We start from the raw sequence: 25,686 nt of genomic DNA, 5'->3' as shown, positions 1-25,686 counted from the left end.
CTTTCCCTTCCTTCTGGAAAATTCACTGAGGACATGAGCAAAAGAAGAGTTTTGATTTATCTAGAATTTCATCCATTATTGCAGAGTTTATTTGTGATTTTGAAACTGGTCACTGGTGTTACCCTGTTCCCTAAAAACATCCGTCAGCCTGAGAACTTCCAGGGACCTGTCAGAGACACCCAGTTCGTCCTGCTGTTCAAGAAGCTTCAGCAGGTATTTCCGCTGTCCCTGGCGTGATGGAGTCAGGAGTTTAGAAGCACCATCCTAAGCATGGCAAAGCCACACCTCACCCATCGACGTGTTTTCCTGCTCCTGGGTCCCATCCACGGGGCAGGGCTGCTGGCTGGAGCCTTCTAGGGAAGGACTGTGCTGAAACAAGCAGATGAAAGAGATTCCTTCTGCAAGGACTTTTTCATCAAACTCTTTCATGTTTGTTACCAGCCTCGCCCAGGTACATTTATGAAATCTTGTTTCTTGAAACTTGTCCAGCTTTCTTGGGCCAAGCTCCAGCTGATGTCAGAGATCCACCGGAGCCACCAAAGGGGCAAAGATGGGCAGAGGAAACTGGATTATGTGTTATACCAAAGACATCAAAAAAGGAGAGCATCTGGTGTTTAGCCACATAACCTTGCTCACCCTCTTCCTTTTGTGTTTCCCAGGATGCCTTTGTGGCATTTCACAGCAATAAGTCTCTGGTGAAAAAACACTTGAAGTCTCTGCTGATTGGGGAGCTGGCACCAGATCAGCCCAGCTTTGAGTCTAACAAAGAAGTGAGTGTCCTAGAACCTGGCTGTGGGGATGGCTTGGGGTTCAGTGTGGGAGGAGAAGGAAAATCAGAGCACTAGCAGGAACAATGTCTGAAGAATGCCCGACGCTGCGCCCCAGGATGGGTGGTGGGGAGGCAGCTGGTAGACGTCATGCACGGAAACACGCAGTGTCCCGGAATCACGAATTCCATCATTTGGGTGTGAGGAATGAACCCCAGAGCCCAGATTCTGTTCAGCTCTTCCCACTGCGATGTCTCGGCGGGATGCTCAGACAGAGCCTGTCAGCAACTTGTTTTCCTGAGTCAAAGCAAGAGCAGGATCTGTCGATCTCGTGCTCATTTTTGCACAGAGATCCCTCTGACAGAATCTCTCCTCTGACTTCCTGGCAGTTTTAGGATTCCTGGGTCTGCTGTGACTCGTTTTCAAAGCGGTTGGTGCATGAATACTCACTTTACCCACAGAAAGCACTTCTGGAGGACTTCCGTGAGCTGCGCTGCACTGTTGAGAAGATGGGACTTCTGAGGCCAAATTACATCTTCTTCTTCCTGATCTTCCTTCACCTCCTGGTACTGGATGCTGCATCCTGGCTTGTGGTCTGGTACTTTGGGATATCCTTCGTGCCCTTCCTGGTTGGCATGGTGTTCTTCACCATTGCTCAGGTAAACTGCTGACAGCTGTTCAACACTGCAGACACGTTCTTGCAGATGGAGAGGTTGAGAAACATTTGTACCCATCATGGCTTCGCTGCCTCTCAGATCCTGTTATTAGGCTGCAGACAACAAGCACATTATCTGCAAAAAGCACATCACAGTTTTTGTTGCCTGTAGCAAATCTCATTTTGCTGATGAGCTGCTCACTAGGGCTGGTGGGGTGGGGCAAAGCTGGCAGTGACAGAAGATGCGATGAGCTGATCTAATCACTTACCCCAGCAGAAGAGGGAACGTTTCGTTTTCAACTCTACTTCTGGCTCCATGTTCCTTCTGTTTGTTGTCTGATGGCTCTGGTGTCAGTCGAGTTCTTCATGAGCCAATTACACTCACTAGCCCTGAAGAGTTTTCTGCTGGATAAGTAACCTGAATCACAGGGTCAGTGTGGGGAAGTTGGCAAGCAGGACTTTGTGGCCCTTAGGTGGGAGAAATCCTGGTGAGGGGAGGAAGAAAGCTTTGCTCAGACATCCATGGAATGAGTGCAAAGTAATTAATTTCTTTTTAATAATCTCTTCTGTTTGCTTAATATGGGAATATGAAATGCAGTGAAGCTATGGATTCAGAAATTCCTACTCTTTCTAGCTCGCTCCTTGGAAATTATGTATTTGCGAGGGGAGCAAAAGACTTCCATGCTGCCACGGTCAAATTAACAGTAATGGTGCTTTGCTGCTTTTCCTTTAGCTGCTACAATAAAATCAATATCTGGTAGCAAGCAGCTTTAGTGGACAGCAGCCTGGAAGGAAGTTCTCAGCCTTGAGCATGCAGGACAGCAGGTAGTGGTTCTTCCCCAAACCACTCGCACTGTGACTCAGAGACTCCCTCGGCAAATTAATGCACCAGCACATCATCCTGTTTCCTCATTGATCCTTTTATCTTCCAGATCCAGATGAGCTGGTTCCAGCATGACCTGGGGCACTGCTCTGTCTTCAGGAAGCCTCAATGGAATCGAATTCTGCAGATCGTTGTGATAAATGTTCTGAAGGTATTTGCTTCATGGTAGGAATATTCTCCAGGGCTAACCTAGACTAAGCAATGGATGGAAGTGTCCCGAAATTCAGCACTATCACCTGTGAGGGAAGTGTATGTCAATAATAATTGGATAAACAGTGGTGCAATTCTCTATGTTGTTCATGCTTCAGTCCCTGCTCTTCAACTTTTCCCACAGGGGTTACCAGCCAGCTGGTGGAATCACCTGCACAACCAGCACCATGCCAAACCCAACTGCTTCCGCAAAGACCCGGACCTCAACATGCATCCTCTCCTCTTCAGCTTGGGAAAGACACTCTCCATCGAGGTGAGCATGGGGAGGGATGTCTGGAGAAGCAAAGAGCCGTTGGGATAGAAGCTGTTAAAGACAGAAAGCTATAGAGTGAGGAATAACCATAACCCAGGTTGTGCCTTTCCTCGTAAACTCATGGTGATTTCCAAAGCGTTCCAAGGTCTCGTGTACTGACTGGTTATTATCATGCTTAGGCACCAGCTCCTGAGAAGCAGAGTCTTAAAACAGGTGCTCAAGTTCTCTGCGTTGCTAGAAGAGCAGGGCAAGCACATGAAGGCAGCCCATAGAGTGAGTCAGTCCACTCGCCTTAGCGTTAGAGGTTCTTAGTGATCCTGCAGACAGCGAGTCAGATGTTCCCTCTGTGTCCTCTTGGCTGAGGGAGCTGTTGGCCACCTAAAGCCTTCAGGACCAGTGTAGCTGCTACGCACAGAACGTTCTTTCCCCCTTTCCAGGTAATTCTGTTTACTCACGGGGTGATTAAATGGCCTGTTTGGTAGATAACCAGCCTCCTAAAGCAACATCTCACCATCCTTTAGCTTGCGATAAGCAAAGAAATTCCAGCTCTCCAAGGTGTGTGGGAAATTCCAGCTCTGCTGTCTCACAGACTCCTGTTTATACAAAATACTCACTCACAGAAAACTGTTGGCTGCAGCTGGGAAGGTTTTTGTCCGTGATGTCCTGCAAGGTGTCTCATACTAGCATCAGCATCTAGAGAGGTCTGGCTGTGGAAGATTGGGTTGGGTGGAAGTGAAGTGTAGGAAATGAAATGACCTAACTCATCTTTGATGATGTTAAGAATCTTTTTGCGCAAACAGTGAAAAAATTCACTCTAAGGAAATAAACTTACTCCATCTCTTTGCTGTTTCGTGTACTCGAAGGCAAAGTATTTGACCAAACAGACATATGTCTTTGTAGAGTGTTTACTACCTTGATGTTGCAGAAAGGATTTTATGGTCATTTTAGGATAGCATCCAAATGCTGAGGTCATTGCTGACCACTATCTCCTCTATCACTCCAAACATTGGGAAGTTTGCACCCTATCTCCTCTGCTACAGAGGTTCAGATGAAGCTTTCACGGCAAACACAGCCTGCATTCCCCACCCGAGTTTCCTGTCTTAGTTTTTGTGTGAACAACCTGTTCCTCCCAGAGCACCAACAGCCTCAGCTGTTCACCACTCTACGGTGGTGAAATTCACAAATACCTTGTGAAGGGTTTCAGGTCTCCATCTGGCCCATTACAATATCTTTTCATTTTTCAGCTCGGAAAAAACAAGAAGAAGTTCATGCCTTACAATTACCAGCACAGGTATTTCATCAGTGAGTATCCCCCCTTCCTCACAGAGCTGGAGGAACTGCACCTCAAAATCATGACTGCGTCTCCTCCCCAAAAGAAGGGTTTAAAGATTCAGCTTCACGTTAAAGCGTTCACCTTCTTCACATTCAAGAATGTTCACGTGAGGAGGAATTGCCCCTGAGGTCTCTGTTAAGGTTATGCGATGTCGGGTACTACAGAGGGGTGATCCAGGTGAGAGGTTGTGAGATGAAAAGAGGGAGAGATTATATGGACACATGAAAGTTAGTGTAAATAGGAGACAGCAATTTTTATTCCACTGGAAAGGCAAATCTTTCTTCTCATAGAAGAATATTCTAGAAGATTTACGATGCAGTGAAATTGCAAATCTCCCTGTTTTCCTTCTTCCCTTCAGTACTGGCCCCGCTTGCACTCATCCCCTTCTTCCAGCTGTCTACGCTCTACTTTGCAATCAAGAGGAAGAAGTGGTTGGTAAGCACTACTCGCCTTGCCTAGAAGACTTTAAAACCCACCATCACTCTCTGACCGTATCACCCTTCACCTCAGGGGATTGCAGGGTTGAAGATAGAGAAGGCTGGTTCTAGCCTTGCAGCAGAAACACAGTCAACAGCTTTGGGGAGAATTTTTTTCGAAGAGGCAGATGAATAAAAGTTAATGGAAAACTATCCAACCTCGACAGAGCGTGATTACAGGGCTGCTTGCTTGTCTTTGGTTACTGATGATAAAATGAGTGTTGTGGGAGGATTTTGGGGACACACTTGACTTGAGGCAGAGGGATGGTGTGGAGCTTCCTCTCATAAGTAAGACATCACAGAAAGAACATCTTCTATTCTGCAGTTCAAGTAAAGGGGAGAGGAGGAAGTGGAGGGAGTTCATCAACAAAGGCTTATTTTAATTTAATTTTATTTATTTTTCTTTTTACAGGAACTGTTACTAGTTGTGTCTTTCAACATCCGAGTCTGTCTCATGTATATTCCTTTAATGGGATTTAACAATTTCATGGTCTACTACTGGCTGTCCAGGTAACACCCAGCACACCCAGAGTCCCCACGAGTTGTAGTTGTAAACGATACTGAGCTTCAGTGAGATGAATGAAATCTAGTCATACCCGCTGCAATTTTCTCAGAAACAAATAGTCAGGAAGAAACAGCATAACTTGGGGGGGTGGTGGTGGTGGTGGGGTGGGGGGTGTGTGTGTGTGTACGCTCAGGGACATCTGCCACTACAAATGGAGCGGTTCTCCAAAGAAACTTCGCAGGTTAGGAGGCAGAGAGATGGAATAGAAAACCCTGAATTACCTAGAAGTGCTCTTCTACTTAAGATGAGTCTCAGAAAAGTATTTTGATGGTGAATTTGGATGGGATCAGAGCTATATAAATGTTTCTGTTTATCTGCCCAGGTACCTAGAGAGTACCTGGTTTATTTGGGTATCGCAGATGAATCACATTCCAATGGACATTGATTACGATAAGAACAAAGACTGGGTGTCGACTCAGGTGAGAATCTCCTTCCTTCTGGAAGAGTGGGTCTGTGCTTCTGACTTACAGGACAGTGTTTTTCACTGAAAGGTTTTGACACGTTTTCCACAACACCTTTCCCTTCATATTATGAAAAAGTACTAATGGAGTAACAGTCAATCTCCTTTTTAGGCCAGCTAAAGAGAAGCAAAGTGCGTCTGGATCCCTTCATTTTTTACCCTGCGGGTTACAGGGTAACTGCAGATAAGATAGAGCTGACAAAATTGAGGTCTGATTAAAATGAATACGTAAACTCATCTTCACTCACATCTCTGCTGCCTCCAGCAGTATACACCCACATTATGGGTTCTAAGCATTTTTCCTTATATTAAGGGAAAAGCCCCAGCCTGGTATTCAGCTGAGCAAATCTGGATGTCTCCATCCCAACACTTGCTACATTCATTGGCAAGAAAGAGCCCTTTCTAGAGCATGATTCATCTTGCTCTACAATAAATATCTAAATCAGGTCAGAAGAACCTGCTCAGATGAGATTTCACACTAAAGGTGTCTGAATCAGGTCAGACGAAGCCAACATACACAAATACTTTTGTATCCTACTCCGCCTGTACTAGTTGGAGGAGGACAGAAGAATGTCTTTTGTTTCTCTGTTGGGCATCTTTCCTTTCCATCCAAGTGCAAGAAAAGAATCACAGTAGGGGCTGTGTGCATGCTGGCGAAGGAGGTCTTCTTTCTGAGCAAAGGTCTAGCTAAATTAACCTACATCCCAGCAACCCATTTCAATCCAGGCTGTGTTTAATTCTTCAGGGCAACGATGGTTATAGTCCCTCACTCTAACTTCCCTTTTACTCTAGACACGGGTGGGTGACGATTATTGAGGTTCAACCATCAGACTTGCAGAACAATCTAGGCTGAATCCTGTATTTCTTTGGTCTTCCTTCCTCCCAGCTCCACGCAACGTGCAACGTGAAACAATCTTCATTCAATGACTGGTTCACTGGGCACTTGAACTTCCAAATCGAGCACCAGTGAGTGTGATTATGGGGAGAAAGTGGGAATAGCATGGGTCACTGAAAAGTGAGAAGGGTCATGTGCTCTCACATGAAACCATCTCAGGAGACCCTCTGGTCTCCTTCTGGGGGAGGGCAGGGAAATATTTTGAACAGGGGGAACCGAGGGTGACGGAAGGAAATTCTGACAATAACTGTCTCATTTGATTCTGCAGCCTTTTCCCCACCATGCCTCGACACAACTACTGGAAAGCAGCTCCTCTGGTGAAAGCCCTTTGCGTTAAGCATGGCATTGAGTATAAAAGCAAGACTTTGCCGACAGCCTTTGTCGATATTTTGCGGTAAGTATCAATTAACAAGATAGTTTTCCACTCTCATACCACGCAAGGGCAGGACATAGGCAACCGTTTCAAACCAGTACCCATGGAGAGCTCAAACCTAGAGTTTATTTCGGTTTTTCTAAAAGCACTTCTGGTTTTCAAAGACGTTCAAAGTTTCAAAGATTATTTCCTCTTTCTTAAATCCTCTCAATTCATTCCCTGCAGTCAGACTTTGCTGAGATGTCTGTGCAGTTTTTAATCCATTTTCCCAATTTACTTCTTTTTACATCTGAACTACCGTTTGCTTCCCACCAGGTTAAAAATTGTCTCCTCCTAAGCAACTTTTACCTTTCTGTTCTTGCAGTTCACTGAAGGATTCTGGGGACCACTGGCTTGAAGCGTATCTGCACTGATAGAAACTGGCACCTCTCAACGGGAACCTCTTCACCAGACATCTGCTGCAAAGAGTCAGCTCAGGCCATCAGTGTGTGTGTCTTCTCCTATAGAAACTCGGGAGCTGGTCAATGCTAATTGCAGTAAGAATGGGTGGGAAAGTGGGTTGAAGATACATTTTTTTCTTCTTCCAAACCATGAACCTCTATTTTTCCTGCTCTCAGACTCAGCATTTAGTGCCATGATGAACTGGGCCTTCAAACTGTCAAGTAGCTCATAAATCAGCTTCATCAGTTGACTTCATTGGAGGTGCCAGCTCATTGCTTATGGAAAAGGTTTGAAAGGAAGTTCTTCATAAAGTCAAAGTAGTTTGTGTTGGAAGGGACCTTTAAAGATCGTCTAGTTCTACCCTCCTGCCACAGGCAGGGGCATCTTTCACTTGATCAGGTTGCTCAGAGCCCTGTCCAACATAACCTTGAGCATTGCCAGGAATGAGACATCCTCAACCTGTCTGGGCAACCTGTTCCAGTGTCTCACCACTCTCCTAGTAAAGAATGTCTTCCTTATATCTAATGTAAATCTACCCTCTTTCAGTTTAAATCCATTGGCCCTTGTCTTGTCACCTGTAGTATAGTCCGTTATGGGACAGTTGAGCCATATCGGCTGAACCTGCATTGTGCTGGATTCACCTAACTGAGCCAAAACCACGAAGGTAGGTAGGCTGCAGTGGCCATTTGCCCGTAAAAGCAAAGACCACGTGGAAGACAAGTGGTTCTTCTCCTCTAGAAGAATTCTAGGCCCCAACTTTCAAACCACCTGAAGGAGGAAAATGTGAAAGACCTTGAGTGAGATACCACCACAAACAACATGACCCACCTGCAGTCCATTGAGAAGCAACTTAGACTTGTTACAAGCTGGAAACAACAACGGCCTTTTTTTGGGGTAACAATAGCAAGCCCAATGCACAAAGCAGGAGTTAGAACTCTTTATTTTGGCCTTTGTTTTTTAAGAACGTCTCCATTTGTTCTTGATATTTATATTTTTGTGCGTGGGTAGGTGCAGGTGCTAATAACACTGTTCTGGTTAAGAGCTGGCAGATGTCACTGAAACCCATCCTGATTAATAAAGTTGTTATTAAAAAACTGGGTTGAATGTCATTTGGCAATCCCTTCTCATTGGTACCGAGAACAATTCTGTGTTCCCAGATCCACGGTTGGTTAGAATGGCGATGTTGACTTGTGGCCAACTTTTCTGTCGCTATACCTGAAGGAAATTGTGATGTATATAAACATATAATGTCTATCCACTATGAGACAGTCAACCAGAAATAGAGGCGGTATCTACAATGAAGTCCGATGGCACAGGTGACCATATTCCAGCTTGCCGCCTAAAATGCCTTTTCTTCAGGCGTGGCCTCCAGCTGGCTCCGTAGGCGCGTCCTGCCAGGACGCTGAAGCTCTCTACGTGCTGAGCTATGCTCCTGTGCATGTACAGAACTGCCTCCATCTGAGCAATTCTCATCTTGTCGCCCACCCACGGGTGGGGCGTGTTTGGTTTTCCTGCCTGCCATATCCCCCGAGGGGCCTGATCCCACAGGCGCGCTTGGAACTCGCTTGCCATGCCGACACGACTGTGCTTTGGGAGAATGTTGCGGTTTGTTTTCTTTCTAAAACGGACCCGGCAGAGGCGATCTTCCGCTTTTTTATACACGGTGGTTATACGGTTGTTGTGGAGATGTAATTACCCAGGTTTGGTTCTCTCCGTGGCAGAAGTGGTTCAAAGCCATAATACCCACCTCACACCCACGTGTGGACTGGACGGTGCCATGTTCCCCTCTCCTTGGACACCGCACCGCAGTGCAACAGAGAACTCAAGACTGGCAGAACTGGCCTCTCATTTGTGGCGTTTCTTGTCTGGTTCTCAGAATACTTCTTGGGCAGGAATTCAATCCCCATTTCAGATGCTCGAAGTCAAGGGCTACCAAGGATGGCAAGAGCCATGTCCACCCTTTGTAATTGCATTCCTAAGAGCGATACGGTGTCTAAGCTGTTATCTTAGGCAGCCTGGGACCTTAGGTTGTACTTCTGAGCCTGTCTGTGCTCAGACTCCACAAGGCACTAGAAAATGGTGCCCCAGGACTGAGTCACTTGTTCAGTATGGGGTTTTGGTATCGGTTTTGAGAAAATTGCTCTCAAGGGACTTGTACCGTGCACCCCCTGCAGTCAGAGAAGCACCATGATGGGTCTCTGGTGCCAGGAAGAAGCAATTTAACACCAGGACAGTGTCTCTCCTGCCACTTCTTCCACCCTCATGACTGTCACCTAGAATATAACAACCTGCTTGGGATACTAGAGGATGAATAGTTGTGTGTGGCAGACCAGGACAAGCTCAGGGTGAAAACCAGAGAGATTCCCGGGGAGCCTATGGATGCTTGTGCAATATGAAGCAGTAGTTTTTATAGTGCTGTTGTAAAAGCTATCTGGAACCATCTATTATGGTATACGATGGCTTCTATTACACAGCACAGGTAGAGTCAGCTACAAGTTGGGCTCTGCAGGTACAAGTTAGAGTCTGAATGAAGCCAACGTGCTGATTTCCTGCTTCTCAACAATGTGTTTGGTGCTGAAGATGCCAACTTTGCCTTGCAGCATTGTCGAGAGCCAGTAATGGGCTACTCCGATGTTTGAGTGTCAGAAGAGACTCAGACTACTTGTATTAGCGAAATAAAAACAAGGACAACTTGTTAAAGCACTATTCCTTTCCTTTATGGTTTGTTTTATTTTTATTATTGCATATAATACCCCAGAAATCCAACATGACCATCTAGGATCTCCAGCACCAGACTCCAGTGTGAATTAATCTTAGATTTGCTTGATAAGCCCAGTTTCCTGGGGAAGCCATCCCTTATGGGGGCTGCTGATTGTGGGGTTCTTTCACACATAAGACATGCTGGTCTGTACCAAATTTGATGGGGCAGTACAGCATCAACAGTCACCGTCTTAAAAAATGCGTGAGAAGTGTCGACTGAGGACAGAAGGGATGTGTACATCCTTGGGTAAGGAAAAGGGGCATCAGGAACTTTGTTTCTTACGCCGCATGGTGTCAGAGGGTCACTCAGATTCTCTAAGTGCCTGTTTGTGACAGCAGCTTCACTCTGCTTTGCTTTACGTGTCTAGTGTAAAAATTATTAGTTAATCTAGAATTACCTATTTATCAGTGCACAATTCTTGTGCCCCCCCCAAAATGGTGTGCTGATACACAGTTTTATACCAGCACGGTGTGGAGACCATTGAGTAGGAGCAACCTGATCCTGCCAACAAAGTCTATATACTCATTCCACTCCCACTGACCCAAGACCTTCGAAATCCCACCCCCATGCTAGATGTCCAAACTTCTTCTACTGCTCTTGAGTTATGAAATAGCCTAAGCCACTTCGGCCTGTCGGAATAGAGGTGATTTACCAGGCTGTGGCTCCTCATGAAGCTTTTCTTATCATTTGTTGAAGTGGGCGCTGGAGATACACGCAGCATGAGAAAGAAACCCCATAATACATATGGAAAAATCATCACCACTTTGTTTCTGCGTATTTGGAGACCGCAAACTCTAAGCTGTAACAGCCCAGTAGGACCTTACCTAAACACCAAGAACTGTGCCATAGAACAGCGTTTTCAAACTAAGCAATTTTGGAGTTCTTCCTCCTGCTTTGTCTCTTCGCTGGGATTTCTGATGCACTCTTTAAACACTCCAGTAGGAAGCTCCAATTTGCTGACTCAGGAACGCTTTTATCCACCAGCCAGGCACTTCAACGGGAAAGCAAAGCAGGCATGTGCTCCCCATAAAAACGCTGTCAGAGCTTTAACTGGCAGACGTGAGCTGAACGTTTGCTACCGCAGCATGTGAAATTTGCTTGGTGTACAGGGTGTAAGCGGTGAAAGCTGTTTAACCCTCCAGATAAAGCTGAGAGCTGTGGGTGTGTCAAAACGCCAGCGCGGTTCTCAGCCTGCTTTTTAATCCTGCGACAGCCCGAGAGACGGCTCAGACTTCGATGGCCATGAGACCATCAGCCCATTCCTCATCGGCCAAACCGGCCACCCAGCGAACCCAGATCTCTCCGATATAGAGGAAGATGTTGTAGAGGACTGTGTCAAAGGTCTTACAGAAGTCCAGAAGCTCTTCCCTTGTCCACTGATGTAGTCACTCCATCACTCATTCCTCGCTTGCCAACCTTACACATTACAAATTGTTTAATATTTTTTTTGTTGCCTGCCTATAGCAAAAAACTACTATGCTCTCCCCTGCTACCTGACAGGAGGTTGTAGAGAGGCAGGGATTGGTCTCTTCTCCCATAGAACAAGTGACAGGATGAGAGCAAATGGCCTTAAGTTGTGCCAGGGGAGATCTAGGTTAGAAATCAGGAAAAACTTCTTCACAGAGAGGGTCGTGAAGCCTTGGACCAGGCTGCCCAGGGAGGTGGTGCAGTCCCCATCCCTGGAGGGGTTTAACAGATGTGCAGATGTGGTGCTGAGGGACATGGTGTAGGGACCCTGGCAGTGCAGGGGGAACGGTTGGACTCGATGATCTTAAAGGTCTCTGCCAACCAGATGATTTTGTGATTCTACAATTCAATTGAACTTGGATTTATGCCTCTGCTTTTTAACCCTTTGAGGGGTGAGGAAAGCCTCCACTTTCATTCAGTGGCCTCTAACCTGTGCTGCATGAAGGATGAAAGAAGAGTGATGGTCTGTGGACTGAAAGGATGCAAGTCCAGGGCTGAGCCTCACAGCTGCCGCCTGAACTTCGCATTTTACAGCAGTATCTATCGATTGCAAACATATCTATTGATTGGCCATGTATGTGAATTTTATTTACTGTTCCGGAAGGCTGGGTGGAGTGGTCAGAGTCTGAAGGGAGGCCACTTCTCACTGGAAGCAGTATGAGCTTTTCTCCTGAGGACAGCGAGGCAGCAGGCTGGTAGCACCCCCTGACTCCTGTGCTCTCCGGCTGAGATGAAATTTAGCAGTGTGGTAGGAAAAGTGCTGAGGAAACGTTTCCCTGACTCAAATAATATGTCCTTGGGACTGTGAGTTACAGGCTGAACACCCCTCTAAAACGTGGCCTCTCCAGTGAACCCAGGGACCTGTGCTTCACGAAAAATCTCAGCTCCTTTTTGTTCCTTTAATAATTTTATTTCTCTGTAGCATGAGTTCCTCATTTTCATTACTTATATTTAAAAATAGTTGGTGACTCAAGGCACTGTTTTGTTTTTAACAACGTCCTGTTTTTTTTCCCTGTGTGGACTGTTGATCTGCGCCCTTGCCTTACAAGTTCAAAATCTGAATATCCCTAGACAGCTTCATAGCCGTTGTAAATCAGACCAGTAGAAATTATCTTGCCACCTTCATCTCTTGCTAATAACAACTTGTGTCAGGATTTACCTCTGGGCTACCATCTCCCGTTCGGTTACACCTGGTATTTTGCCAGGCTTTTTTCCCCACTATAAAATGATTTGATAGAAATTCTGCTGCGGTATCAAGCGTAAACCCCGGATTTAGGCAGCTGGGCTCTTGCCGTGTGAGCTGCCTCTCTCTATAAACGTCTACTGTCATTTCTTACCCCAAGGTCTCCTGTGCAGCAGAGAAGAAGAGCTCCTAGCTAATCTCTTGAAAGTACTTATTGAAAGTATTTATTGAAAGTACGCCAAGAATAACAGAGAAAACGGCAACTCATTCATGTATCTGGATCTTCCAGAGAGCTGTACAGGAGCCCTGCTCCCTGTCCTTGTGCCGCGGTGCCTTTCAGGCCTCCAGCAGCATCAACTTTATGTCCTTTTATGTAGCCCTCTTCATTCAAATCGAGCGGTTCTTCTCCACTCACCTACTAGTTGCAGCAGGAAAGAGAAACCACGTTGGGTTCTACGTGCCAGGGTGGTTTCTCCTTTCTCACCAGCATTCTCCTTGACTGTTTTTTTCCCCTTGGTCATGCTCCCTATTAGTGTGACTTTGGAAAAATCTGTGGAATATAATTTCTTTTGCTGCTGCTTCAAAACTGCAATTCTTCAGCGGCAGAAGATTCCTGGAAAAGGAATACTCTCTTGATAAGCAAGTTTTTAAATATGACCTCAGAAATTAAAAGCAAGAAGGTTCAGGCATTGCAGCCTTGTTTATAGAGACTATTTTATTGTCTTCCATGAGTGTGTCATCACTGTTTAGTTGCATGGACCAGGGCGTGTCTTGTGTTCTTGCTGTGGTGTCTGAATCTGCTGAGAGCAATGTCAGCCGTTTCAGATGTAAAAAAGATGAGAAAGAAATGCAAAAATGGAAAGTCAGGAACAAGTTGGAGACCTTTGAAGATGAAAGTTTGCACTAATAAGGGAAGCGGGCTCAATCCCTTCTTGCCTGGCTTGTGTCTCAGCCTACCACGTGGTATTTCTATCCCCTACTTTCTCCGTAGCATCCTTTCAGAACGTTTCATGGTGCCATTAATGGTGACGACAAAGTACACGGTGCTAACTGGTGGGCTGAGCCCAGAAAAATTCTACATCCATCTTAACAAGTGCTCACATGGTGGGACTGCAGGAGAATATGATAAACCTCCTTCTGTTTCCTGACAACTGGATTTTCCCATTTCCATTGCCCTGCAGCTTGGACTCAGTCTCCACTGAACTCATCTCTGAGCTGAACTTGGAGAACTGTCCTTTGGGTCATTGCCCAGTAGTTTTAGCGTCATCCCCTTCTGGAACTGGGAGCAAAACGTGCCTGCTCCAGGTGCTGCCTATCTCAGGTGCTTCCTAAAGCATGGCAATGTGCTCCCCCCGGTGGCAAATGCATCCAAATGAAGATGAAAGACCTGCCAGGGTTCTGCTTTAACGTTTGCTGAGACCAAAAAAGGCAAACCTTAGTCATAGAAAAAGGAGATCAGGGTGCCTAATAATTTCAACACAGTTGTCCACGTGATCTCATTTTCTTTGCAGAGACAAGAGGTTAATGCCTGGAAGAGAGATTGCTCCACACTTAGATTTTCAGGGCTAAATTCTCAGGCCCTTCTTTGAAGAGACCTTTTCTAAACGATACGGAGACACAGTTTTCAATGTGAAATGACCATATTTTGGAGCGCTCCTCAGCCAGTGGGTGCATTTACCTCAGCTCAGGAGTCAGCAGTTCCTCTTAGAGCTTGATGTCAAGTCAGGGGGTTGTTTGTATTTCTGAAGTGCTTTCACAGGAGGGTTTGACTAGATCCAGATCTTGGGAAAACTGTTGTGCCTTTGTTCACTTACTAGGGAGACACATTTGAGTTTATAATTGATATTGGGCCAAATAATGCAAGGAAGGCTGGAGAGCCTCAAGCATTTGATCAGGAGGCTGGGAGGGTTGAGAAGGTCGGCGTGGTTTGCACATCATACTAGTGGCATGGGCTTACCACAAATCAAGCACAAAGACTGATGAGGTTTGGTGATCTGGAGCATCCTTTACCTCTTTACTTGCTGTGCTAGAAGAGGTGGAAGATCCTGGCATGATTTCCGCAGGAGGAAATCTATTTGCAATTCGAATACTTCAGAGGTGTAGCCTCTCTCAAGAAAAGTGAAAGGATTAGGAAAAATAATCCAAGTGTGCCTCCTTGTGGTCCCATCCTGCCGGTACATCTAGAGAGAGGGCGTGTTCCTTGTCTTTGCGTGAACTCCTCGTGGTTGAAGCCCTCTCCCTCGAATGAAAGGGCCCCTCGTTCTCTGGCAGTTGTGTGAAAAACCTTATGCCCAGGGAGGACTGGGACATTCTTGAAGACTGGTGGCTTTCTTCACCAGCCAAGCTTCTGCTGTTACCAGGTGCCCCCGATCTTTGGTATCTTTTCAGCAATAAATGATCCCATGCACGACCAAAAGTAAAAACCGCACCAGGCTACGGACTTTTACCGATTATTTCTGAATTACACGTTGTTCTCAGTCTTTTTAGGAAATACGGAGCTTTGCAGTCACTAGCTGGAATAAATTCATATAAATGAACAACAGAGAGATCCTGGACTGCCTCTGGTTCCCATCTGAAGAAAGTACAGAACGGCAAATTCCGTCCTTCTTGTTTAGAAAGCACGATTGCCTGAAAATCATTAAAAATACCAGTCTTTCAGAATTTTTGCTAAAAGCATTCATGTAAAACCGCAGTGGGGAAACGTTGTCCTGTTTCCCCCGGACAATGGAGAAGTGACGAAGCCCACCATGGTGAGTGGGTAGAACACGTGCTGGGTGTGGCAATAGCTGAGGCCCCTTGAAAACACCAGTTTGGAAGAGGCTCATAAAAGAGAGGAACGATGAGATTAAAACACTGACATCGTTTGTGGGTTAATTTGTAATAACAGCGTATTTGGAAGAGGAGAGTTAAAATTCACCTCTGTGTATTTGGAGCAGCCGTTCCAGCACCTGCACAAGGACAGTTGGCCCCATGGAAATTCAGTTTGAAGTTCATGGTGGTGCCTTGTTGCCGTTTCCCCCCTCTGTGTCCTGCCTGCTCTGCATCTTCTTCTTTGAGTGAATTTGACTCACATGTTTTTCCAACAAATCGTGAGGACTTGTACATACACCAGAGGACTTGGCGGGCTTGCCCACACCCCTCACTTGCCTGCAAGCCCAAAGAAGGCGGTTCAACATCCTCAGCTCACATGCAATTAGTGTTGCTGTTCAACATGATGTGGAGGGAGAAGCAAGGAACAGGCATGTTTCTCTAGCATCTTCCTTTTTGACAGAGCTTTGGATGCCATAAGGAGTTTGCCAGTGTCCAGAGGACACGTCAACTTTGAGGCAATTGTCCTGGTAACCCAGAAGTTGTTCTTTGTATCAGCTTATGGTGCCTCTTTTTCTGAGGGGCAGAAACTCAGGGTCTGGATGACACATAGAAGTCCTCGAGCTCCCTTCTGCACAAACTCTTCCCCAAGAAATGGAGTGTGGGAATAGCGTCATGGCCTCTTATGCAAGTAGCCTCTTCTTTGGAAGAGTAGAGACACTGAACGAGCTTTCAGAACAAGCTGTCACTTTACACAGACTTTTAGGAACTTAATTTTGGCATATTTTAATCACAGTTGAGATGGTCTAGAGATCCCAGTGAGTTAAAAAGTTGTTATCTGGGAGGAAAAATGAGTTGAAAAACACCTAGGTACCTCATAAATCTCATTTTCTTGGAAACCCAAGCTAAAAAAATCTCAAAATTTGTGACTTACGAGCTGTGAGGCAAAGAAACTGTTCCTCTTCTCTCACGTTCAGCCAGGGCAGTGAGATCTGCTCCTTTTGCCCCATTGCCTCCTCAGACACTCCCCTCTTGCCCTGTTTTAACGTCCCTTCCAAAACTGCATTACTTTAGTATCTGCAGCGCAGCCTACCTGAAGGCTCCATCACGAGTTACTGCAGCAAATGCAGAAGTAACTCAGAGCATGAGCAACCGCTGTGAATTCTTGGGGGCCCATGACCATTTTCTATCCACTTGCTACAGCTAATTGCTATGTGGAAGCTCTGCACCTGCAGTGGAAAAAAAAAGGGTGAATATTTTAAAATCTCTGTCTGGAAATAGAAAGTAAAGGGTGGGATGACGTGGGGCTGGGTCATGTTTGAGGCTATAGCTTCCCTCCTGTGTGATGCTGGTTGACCGAGGGAACTACTGCCAATGTCACAGAGCCTTACACCTCCTTTGCTTGCTCCAAGGGTATCTTGTGACACACAAGCAATGGCTGAGACTGTCTCCAGCAGCCCAGGCTAACCGAGCTCATTCCTTCACCTCAACCTGCAGCTCACAAAGCCCTTCTATGCCTCTTAAAATGGGAAATGAAATCGCATCGTGTCCCAGATATAATCCCTCTAGTTTCAAATTAATTTCGTTATGTTGCCCTTAGCCTTTCAACCCAGGGCACTGGGAGATCCTGCTGTAGAAAAGGTCATAGTTCCAGGTCTCCCAGGTGTGCTCCCAGCTGCCATCAAGCTTCGTGTTTCATGCCCAAAGGGCAGCACGTGCAGCCCTGGACCAGCCAATATAAAGGGAAGTGGTTTGTGCATCCAGCATCACCGCCTCCTTAGGTTTCCGATCCGCGAGCAATCAGTATATATCAACTAGTGGCTGCTGAATTAGTAATGAATTAGCACTCCACTTGGATTTTCAGAGGTATCCCACAGGCATAGACCTGGTTGTCTAATCAAGATTGGGAGTCAATAAGAGAAGTAAAATGCAATATTTGCATGATATCCAATAATATCCATCATGCTGAGTCGTAATGTGTAGAAGCTGAAGTAAAAATCAACTGGGAAGAGTTAAACTTTTGTACTTTTGCCAGTTTCTCTTTAAATAATACAGGTCAGCTTTAAAAGAAGAGCCTAAAATCATCTTACAAAACCAAGCAAGCATGAAAGAAACTGGTCAGCGTAAATAATCCTAAGTGAGGGCAGGTTCTCAGACCTTGAGCAGCTGAGCATCCGCCTCTAATAATCATATTCTTGAGCTAACTCCTCTGATGACATCAGCAAAAAAAATAAAACCCTGCCCAGCTGATCCACGGAAGCTCTGCAGGGGTTGTGCAAGCAAACGGAGAAAGTATTTATCATAAGTTATGAAATGTTTTTAATGACTGTTTGAGACCTGTCAGTCTTTCCATCCCGTGTTCCTAACGCTGAACAGTCCTTCTATAAAGGAATCATAATTGTTTATTTTTATGGTTCCCTATCAGTGTGGAAGCAGCTCTCAACAGATGCTGATTGCTGTTAGACACAAAGGCGCAGACAGGGGTGATTTGTCGTGATTTACCTGGCAACGGCTGGGGGAACTGTAACCGTGTTTACAACACTGAAGTGACAGCTAATGAATCCACGTGATTTCCAGAGCCAGCTGCACTCCTGGGCCTGGGGATGTGTTGTAAGTTGGTGTGTAGCCTACACCTACGCCACCTGTACAGATGTATGTTCCCAAACACAACAGCAAGCCAAAGCCTCTGTTCACCTGAATGGTTCGTGTGCTTTGGTGAACATCAGCGCTAGCTTTAACTTCCCATTTCTGCTGCTTTCACCGTGGTGGGGACAGAGAAGGAAGAAGCTCCTAAAAGAAAAGATGAACAGTGATGAAATATGGATGCAGCCGCTTCAGGTGAAACAAGACCGTTGGGCAACCCAGCTGGTGGTGCTAGGCACAGGTTGTGCAAGGACCAGTCCAGGTGTAAAGTGGAGAACCTCCCTTTTCATCTTGATAATGGTTCCAAAATGACAGACTAAATTATACGGCCCTGTTTTGCTTCCCCTCGTTTCCCTCAGGTAAAAGTGACGACATCATTCTCACAGAGTGAGTGGGTGTCCAGGATTTTGCAAGACAACTCCAAGTGTGCAACACACCACCGTGTTGTGATTGGTCGAATGACTTGGCTGTGATTTTAAATTCTGTCTCCCTTGGGGGGAATAAAGAAGAATCACGTAGACCCTCCAGTGAAGGTGAGGGATGGTGAAGGCACGTCGGCGATTGTCAGAGCTAATTGTAAAGGCAGTAATGCTGCAAAAGGGCATTTTAATTGTTTGATTTTTCTATTTCAATCACTTCTTCAGACTTTTTCTGAAACTTGTTTCGATCATTCAAAAAAAAAAAAAGGAAGAAGGTGGCGATAAGAGCTGAAAGCACAGTTCCTCAAACAATCTGTTATTTCACTTATGAAAGAGAAGATGAAGAGTAAGTTGGTCACTGCCCTTAACAAATGGAAGAAACAGAAAGAAACTCTGCGTGGGTCTCAACCTGGCAAATTTTCAGGTGATGTTTGCAGTGTTTTTCTCCCAATGAAAAGTCAAGAACCAACGGGACTGTTATTGATCTGTAGGTATTCACATTTTGTAGAAGAACAGTATGACTTTGGGCTGTTCTCTGCAGGAGCCCGGGAGGTGCAAAGAAATCCCACCTTTGCTCTCACTGGTGTAGTGCTTGAAGAGAGGAAGCTCCTTCCATGAGATCTAGAGACAGAAGCACGTTATGCCCCTGCTGTTCTAGAAGTGCCTTCTCAGGGAGATCACGCACAGCGTTCGTTGTGCAATGTGTTTTCACCTACTGCTCGGTGTGACTTGTCGGTACCTGCCAACATATCTCAGGTGGGCAGGCTGGGTGGAGCCTTATGAGACAGGCTGTAATAACCAGTTTTCTCCAAAAACTAACCTAGACGAAGCTTTCTACCTGTGAGTCTCTGCAGAGTGTGGACAGCCCACAAGCTCCAGGTGCAGGAAATCTTTGCTGGCTGCTTCCTCTCCTGACATTGACAGTTCCTGTCCTGTGCAGGACAAAGAGGGGCTGCAGTGGCATGTGAAGAACGCCCCTCTCTTTGTCTTCCTCTCCAGGAGAATGTGTGCACTTATTGCGGACACTGTCACGAGGCTCTCTCCAGAGCTGATTTAAGATGAGTGATTCCAGGTTTTTCTGCACTTCCCTGCCACTGGCGCGATGGTAACATCACCACTACCTTTACAAAGTCTCTCTGCTGACTGGCCAGCAGCAGTGAGAACCACGTTTCACCTCGTGTGCCACATGGCTGGAGATTGGCTTTGTTCCTTTCCTTTCATAAGTCTTTTCCAGTGTTTTGTCACTTTGCTAAAACACAGGTAGAGTTGCTAGGCTGTTTCTTTGGCTGCTTCCAAATACCGTCTCCACCAGAACATCGCTCTCTGAAGGTTAGGAAAAGAAACAGTGAAAATGAAAGTGTTTGTGCATGCAGGGGGAGAGGGAGAAAGAGAGGGACTGGGAGATGAGGACCTCCGTCAAACAACAGAAAAATCTGGGCATGACCTGAACTCTGTTCTCAGTTCCTCACATGACTAAGGTTGAAATACTTTAACTGTTTCCTGATTTTCAGGTGTCTGAGTTTGTAGAACAGCTACTCTAAGTGGAACAGGGAAAGTTAAGCAGACAGATAAAATTTCTGGTTGCTGAATTTCTCCCTTCTTGTTCTAATGAGAGCAACGTTTCCTGTGGGAGTAAGTGATCACGCACTAATTTTACGTAGAGGTGGTAGATGATGCTTTATTATGTCTTCTCTCTCTGTCCTCTGTAGCAGTATCAAGGTAACTGCTGCCATATGTTGCAAGGTTTGAGGTGTGAGAAACCAGGCTGATGTGAGAAATCACTTCCCCATTAATGTCACAAAACCTCTTCTATTTTGCGTCAGATTTAAAGCATGGGAGTAGAGGCACCTCCAGCATCCTTCTCAGCTCATCTTCCACTTACCCCACCAGCAGCACCACAAATTACTCCATGTTAACACACTCCAGGAAACGCAGTTAGGTGAATGCCTGTTTTCTTTGCTCTGTTGCCTGAGTTGGAGGGAACCTTGAAAAATTAAGCCAGATTTTTCTGGGTACTCAATGAGTTCTCCTTCCCCACTTGCAACAAATAGAAGTTCCCACAAACAACAATCCCACAAAGAATACGTGTTCAGTGCATATTCTGTTCAAGTTCTCCTCTTCCCTATTCTTGTGACATAGTCCTCAGCTTGGCTTGAATGACTTTCAAATATTGTGTTGCCATGGCTCTGGGAAGCTTCTCCTTCATCTTGGCGTTCTTACTGGTCTTGTTCAGACACGCAGAGGCACATAGTTAGTGCCTCTTCAGCACCGCATTTGTGATGGGGAACTTCTGATTTAGACAGAAGCGTGCTCATCTGGTGCTTTGAAAAGTAAACTGGAATGAAGGAAATGGGAATAATGCAAAGTTTCCTTAGGAGCTGAAGTTGTTAGAAGTGTGGAAAAAGTTGGTGGGAGAATGTTTCCATACGTTTCCATAATTTCTTCAAGGGATTACGGCATCCACTCCTGAGTATGGGTGCAGTTATCACCAAAACAAGGCCCAATCAGCTGAACTAGCCAAGAGAGGTGCAACATGCTGGGACTAAAATGAGATTATATCGCTCTTTCTATTCAGCAAGTCTGTGCTGTCAATCCTGAGTCATTCGCTGCTGCTTTTCGGATGCAGAAGATAAGATCTGTTATGAAAGAACACGTTACATCATACGAAGATGCAAGGACACGATTCTGTCAGTGCCACCCTTCTGTTCCTACCGTAACCCCCTGTATCGGTGGTCCAGCACAGGTACCTCCTGCTAACACGGCACAGCTGATGTGACCAGCTGGGGTGGTGGGCAGCAGTGGGTTCCGAGGCAGGAGCAGAGGAAATCTTCCAGGCAGAATACAGCGGGGTTTTCCCTCTGACCTTCTGCAAAGTAGCACAAGTGGAAACTGCCTTTGCTGTGTTACTGCCGAGAGGACCTTGTTAGCTAGTGGAGCATGCCCAAATAATAGAGACCGTCTGGAAAGACTGTGGGTAGCATCAGCTCCGTGCCATGCCAGCTGCTCCACTAAAACAGAGCCCTGCTCACCTGTGGTTTTTTCTAGGCCAGTGTTCAGGACCATGAACAAAGCGCCATGAAGAATTTCTGAAGGTTTCCTGTGGGTCCTTGCCCACACTGTTATTGCTCCAGCTCTGTGACTCTGGTGTGTTAAGACATGTTCTGTTACTTTTACACAAACCCATTGTTATTTACGTTTGTCAACTTGATCAATGACCAATGAAAATGCTGGGGTATCTATCATTTCTCTGGGCAACCTGTTCCACTGCCTCTCCACCCTCACCATAAAAAAATCCATCCTTATGTTCAGCCTAAATCTACCCTCTTTCAGTTTAAATCTGTTGCTTCTCATCCTGTCACTACAGGCCGTGGTGAAACGTCTCTTTACATCTTTCTTATAAGCCCCCTTTACATATTGAAAGGCCATGGACAACATCTTGGTACACGTGTCCGTAGATGCCAACCTTGGGTTCATAACTGTGAAATGAAGCCAGCAGACGAGCAGAAAAACTAAAGCGTATTTTAGGCATGGGCCACTAGCATGAAGCTTTACAGGAATGTGCCCTAGGAGATCCAAAAGTCCTCCAGACCCGTGTGACGTGCAGCGTCTCATCCACAGCACCGCTTTGGCCAAACAGTCCCACATCAGCAAAACATCAGGCACTTGTCAAGTCGCTACCTGCTTGTTGCTGTCAGCTCCCAGAAGCAGCCCTGATCCTATCTCTCGTTCCTCTGACACATTGCACCACACGAGCAAGACGTATCAGAAAGCGAAAGGAGCAGGAGGTACAGGTCATGAATTATTATTTATGGATACAATTTTTGTTCTCCTTTTGTAAATTGTATTTTTATAAAACATGCTTTTTTTCATTTATTTGTATTTTATTCTGGCTCACTCTGCTTAATTAGCCCATTTGGGGTTTTTTTTTGTGTGTGTGTGTGCTGTTCTCAGAGGCTCCTGTTCATGGAGATTTGGGGAGTGCTGGTGACTCTCGTGGGACAAGAGGCCTGGCAGAGGGGTTTGGAGACATTGGACAACCATCGATGCATGAAATTTAACTCAAATGTGTCCAGAGGGGGGCAACAAAGCTGGTGAAAGGTTTGGAAGGAACGTGCTGTGAGAAGTGCCTTGGTCTCTGGGCTTGTCTGGTTTGCAGAAAGGGAGGCTGAGGGCTGACCTCATTGCTCTCTACAGCTTCCTGAAGAGGAGACACGGAGAGGGAGGTGCTGTGCCGTTCTCCCTGTACCCTGTGATAGGACCCTTGGGAACAGTTCAAGGCCGTGCCAGGGGAGGTTTAGGCTGGACACTGGGATGCATTTCGTTACCAAGAGGGTGGTGGAAGGCTGCACGGGCTTCCTGGAGATGCCTGGAGCCTGGCAGTGTTTAAGAAGCATTTGGACAACCTGCTTTAACTTCAGGTCAGCCCTGAAGTGGTCAGGCTCTTAGACTAGATGATAGTTGCAGGACCCTTCCACCTCAACTCAACTCTGCTCAACTTAAATATTCTGCTCAGCTACCTCCTGCTACCAGGAGAAAGAAAGTTCCACAAAGGACCATAATGCAGATTCGGTCCACTTTACCCTGGTGCAGGGAAAGGAAGAATGGATTACAGAGCATGAAAATGTGGGATATGCGAGAGAACAAGAGGTTATCAGATAGTTATTGGGCCATAACTTGATGTTCATCTCTTCTAGCAGCTGAGATGTTTTGTTGCAAAAGGACAGATTGCAAAATGTCAAAGCAGGGTGCTGCAATGCTAGGCTGAGCAGCAGTCAACTTGGTATAAGAGCTGTGGTTCAACTTGGTGAAGTGGTTCTTCCCAAACAGACCGTTCCGTTGTAAACACTGGCTGATACAATAGCAATTAGTACAGTTATCAGCATTTCCATCAGAGGAATGTCTACAGGCCAACACGATCATAACGTCAGGAGCGCCACAGAACCCACGTAACAGACAGGTCCTTCTCTGAGCGGGTTACGTGGCTCGTTCTTGAGTGGTTAAAGCTTCAGTTATCCAAGGGTTTGACCAACACCCGTGAAAGGACTCAATGGCCTGGCTACCATTCTAGGTGCTTGAGGGCTGTTCTTAAAATCTAACGCTCCAGCTGAGTTGTTGCCCTTCGAAAATCTCCAGGTTCTGAGTGCTGTGTGATGCCTCTCACCAAAGTTCTCAAACAGTAGTTTCTGAATCACGCAGAGCAGTTGGGCTTGGGGTTTTTTTAACCTCACCTATGGTAGTCCGAGGGCACACACATCTTTCACCCTGTTGAAAAGCATATTCAGGGCAGCTGGGTGCTTAGTACACTAAAAACTGGGGGGAGAAAGGGTTTCCCTGTCCACCTTTCTGATCCAGTGGTACCTGCAGCTTTACATCAAGGATGACAGGAAAATGAGGTGATTTTACTGTTTACTCAGCAACCTGTGCTTCACTGGGAAGGTAAAAAAATCAAGGGGGTTTGAACTTATTGCTCTTGTGTGTTGCTAGATTGCCCTGGTCACCTGAGTGTCCTCAGAAAGCGGGGAGAAAGGTGAAACAGGACATCTCTCAGTATGTTGTTCAAGCTATTTAACTTTGTGCAGGGTTTTAGGGTCAGAGAAAGCAGCCGAGGAGGTACAAACATAGGAGGAGGAGGGTTGAATTCTTCCTCCTTTTCTGCTGAATAATCAATGCTGAGTATTCAGTGTGGAAGGGGAGCTGAAAGGAACAGGTTCTGCTGCACCCCCGAAGGGTGTACTGGTGCAGCGGGGACGGCTTATCCCCAACGTTATAACAGCATATTCTGTAAAAAATACCAGACATGAGCCCAAGGGACGGCAAAGCCCAGGAACGAGAAGGAGAAGGTGCTTTCTGCCTGCCTACTATGAACGGGGTGAAGCAAAGAAGCAGATCAGTGATAATGATGATTTCACTTCTTTTTCAGGCACCTTATTGCATTGGCTGAATTGGGAGCTGGGCTGAGAAAGTGACTGATAGGAATTAATTAAATTAAACACTGCAAACCAGCAAAAGATGGTGAGACAAACTGATGTCAGCTTCGATTCCATACTTCGAAAACTCTCCTGATTGTTTGCTCCTCCATCTGGGTGGTGCTGATGCGGGCTTTAAACTGTTTTTCTGTGGAATAAAGAAATCATTGACTCAGTTGTGGGCTTATAATATTTTCAAGGCTTTGTGGGCTGTTTTGAAAAGAGAAAGTTATGTGAATGCTGTCTAAAAAGATAGGAAAAACTAGACCAAGAGTTGTTTTGGAATTAATGCTGATTTCCTGGAGTCCCCAAGTCAACAGTTTTTACTTGATAATTTTACAGCAAGAAGAGCACAGGGGGAGGGGGGAAAAACCAGTTTCACAACCTACCATCAGAACCTGCTATAACACCTTGTGTGTGTCAACCCAGGCTCACCCAAGGTCACAGACGCATCCAGTGCGGGGCTCTGAGAAGAAGATGATTGCTGTGGAGGCACTGTGGAAGCCTCCTCCTCCCTGCTCTGTTCTTGCTTTGAGTGCTGGAGAACTGAAAATACAGAAATGTGGGTTTTCATTGAGTTTGAAATGGAATCACAGGATGGTTTGGGCTGGAAGAGACCTTAAAGGTTACCGAGTCCCAACCTTCTGCTCTGGGTGGGGACATCTTCCACTAGACCACGTTGCTTAAAGCCCCATCCAACCTGGTCTTGAACACTTCCAGGCACAGGGCACCCACAGCCTCTCTGGGCACCCTGTTCCTGTGCCTCACCACCCTCTGCAATACCGAGTTCTCAAGAGATCGGCATGTTTTGTTTGTAGTTTGGTTGAGATTTTTTTTAAATCAGGCATAAGAATGTGCATAACTCATGTTTCTTCCAACAGGGTTCACGGACTGTAACATCTAAACTAGAGCTGCAGAGTGGTAATATTTTTCTGGTTAACAGCAGGTTAACTGGAGGTTTAAGTGTATTTTAAATTAATTTTAAGTGAAGTTCTCCCTAACTGTTAGAACCCACTAAGCCTTGGGAAGACAACGAGTTATCTGAGAAAAAACCCGAGTGGAGATAGTCCTTACCTGTAGCTACAGCTTCGCTTCTCGTACTCGGATCCGCCTGCGGCTGCCAGAGCC

General features: G+C 45.9%; 1 protein-coding gene across 1 annotated transcript in view; it reads left to right on the top strand.

Annotated features, from left to right (window-relative positions):
• Positions 1–7,283, top strand: part of LOC104499051 (fatty acid desaturase 1-like) — a 9,698-nt gene extending 2,415 nt beyond the window's left edge. Inside the window, exons 2-12 of the mRNA XM_010142504.1 lie at positions 660–770; positions 1,229–1,426; positions 2,355–2,456; positions 2,640–2,768; positions 4,013–4,070; positions 4,460–4,536; positions 4,990–5,087; positions 5,465–5,561; positions 6,489–6,568; positions 6,766–6,891; positions 7,235–7,283. Of these exons, the coding sequence (XP_010140806.1) occupies positions 660–770; positions 1,229–1,426; positions 2,355–2,456; positions 2,640–2,768; positions 4,013–4,070; positions 4,460–4,536; positions 4,990–5,087; positions 5,465–5,561; positions 6,489–6,568; positions 6,766–6,891; positions 7,235–7,283 (1,125 nt within the window). The remainder of the gene's footprint in view (positions 1–659; positions 771–1,228; positions 1,427–2,354; positions 2,457–2,639; positions 2,769–4,012; positions 4,071–4,459; positions 4,537–4,989; positions 5,088–5,464; positions 5,562–6,488; positions 6,569–6,765; positions 6,892–7,234) is intronic.
• The last annotated feature ends 18,403 nt before the right edge of the window (positions 7,284–25,686 follow it).

This window comes from Buceros rhinoceros, unplaced genomic scaffold (assembly GCF_000710305.1).
Source record: "Buceros rhinoceros silvestris isolate BGI_N320 unplaced genomic scaffold, ASM71030v1 scaffold28438, whole genome shotgun sequence".
Lineage (NCBI taxonomy): Eukaryota > Metazoa > Chordata > Aves > Bucerotiformes > Bucerotidae > Buceros > Buceros rhinoceros.
This window is presented reverse-complemented; position numbering and strand designations above follow the sequence as displayed.